The 1,309-nt window shown below is 39.3% G+C and overlaps 1 protein-coding gene across 1 annotated transcript in view; it reads right to left on the reverse strand.

The window, feature by feature from the left end:
- Positions 1 to 782, reverse strand: part of LOC101859736 (ras-related protein RabG2) — a gene marked incomplete at its 5' end in the record, with an annotated part of 2,263 nt that extends 1,481 nt beyond the window's left edge. Inside the window, one exon of the mRNA XM_005108617.1 lies at positions 706 to 782. Within this exon, the coding sequence (XP_005108674.1) occupies positions 706 to 782 (77 nt within the window). The remainder of the gene's footprint in view (positions 1 to 705) is intronic.
- Between the last annotated feature and the right edge of the window lie 527 nt (positions 783 to 1,309).

The raw sequence follows: 1,309 nt of genomic DNA on the forward strand, positions 1-1,309 counted from the left end.
ATAGGATACGATCAGACAATATAAAATAAGATGAGATAAGATAATTATGATAAAATGAGGTACAATAAGATATGATTAGACCTGAGATGACAAATAAGATAAAAGATAAGACCTAGAGACACAGACAAGCACACAAACTGATATATAAACATATAGACAGACACAGACAAACAAACAGACAAACTGATATATAAACATACAGACAGACAGACACCAACAGACACGAACACACAAACAGACAAACTGACATATAAACATACAGACAGTCACAGAGAAACAGACAAACTGATATATAAACATACAGACAGACAAACAGACACAAACAAACAAACAGACAAACTGATATATAAAGATACAGATAGACAAACAGACACAAAACAAACAAACAGACAAACTGACATATAAACATACAGACAGACAAACAGACACAAACAAACAAACAGACAAACTGATATATAGAGATACAGACAGACAGACACCAACAGACACGAACACACAAACAGACAAACTGACATATAAACATACAGACAGACAGACACAAAAACAAACAGACAAACGCACAAACAGACAAACTGACATATAAATATACAGACAGACAGACACAAAAACAAACAGACAAACGCACAAACAGACAAACTGACATATAAATATACAGACAGACAGACACAAAAACAAACAGACAAACGCACAAACAGACCGACTGACCTGGAGAAGCACAGTGGTTCCCCAACAAGACACGAGAGCACCCAGAGGCCATGGTGAAGGAGTCTAAGTCTGAAAGCCTGAAAAGGAAAGAAAAATGTAATGATTTTACGCACTCCTTGACTCAATTTAGGTTATTTGATTGGTCGCTTTTAAGGACAAGCAGGCTAACCCAGATTTCTGGGGCTTCCAGACACCTGAACCTACACCAAAAGTGGGCATAGCTCTACCTATAGGAGAAGTTTGGTTTCATTGGTGTGTATATTTGTTTCGTTATAGAAAAAACACTCCTTGTCTTTAAAAGAAACTGAACAAGGGGCAAAAACGTTATCTTCGATTTTCTCAAAACAGATTTTTTCGGGATAGCCCCTTCGTGCTTAAAAGCCACCATTTAGGGAGTAGGCTGCCTTGACCATGCTAGTCAGGGCTAGCCCTCCAGGATGAGTGAGGTACGAGGCAGAAGATATTCAGAGACGTCTCCGGCGAGCATCCAGGAAATATTCGAAGCCGCACTCCCGCACACCGATGCACTGCTTTGGGGGGTCAAACTGCGTATTATTTGCTGCAGATCACACATATAGCCACTAAAACCGTCGCAAGTCAATAA

Source organism: Aplysia californica, unplaced genomic scaffold (assembly GCF_000002075.1).
Source record: "Aplysia californica isolate F4 #8 unplaced genomic scaffold, AplCal3.0 scaffold00704, whole genome shotgun sequence".
NCBI lineage: Eukaryota > Metazoa > Mollusca > Gastropoda > Aplysiida > Aplysiidae > Aplysia > Aplysia californica.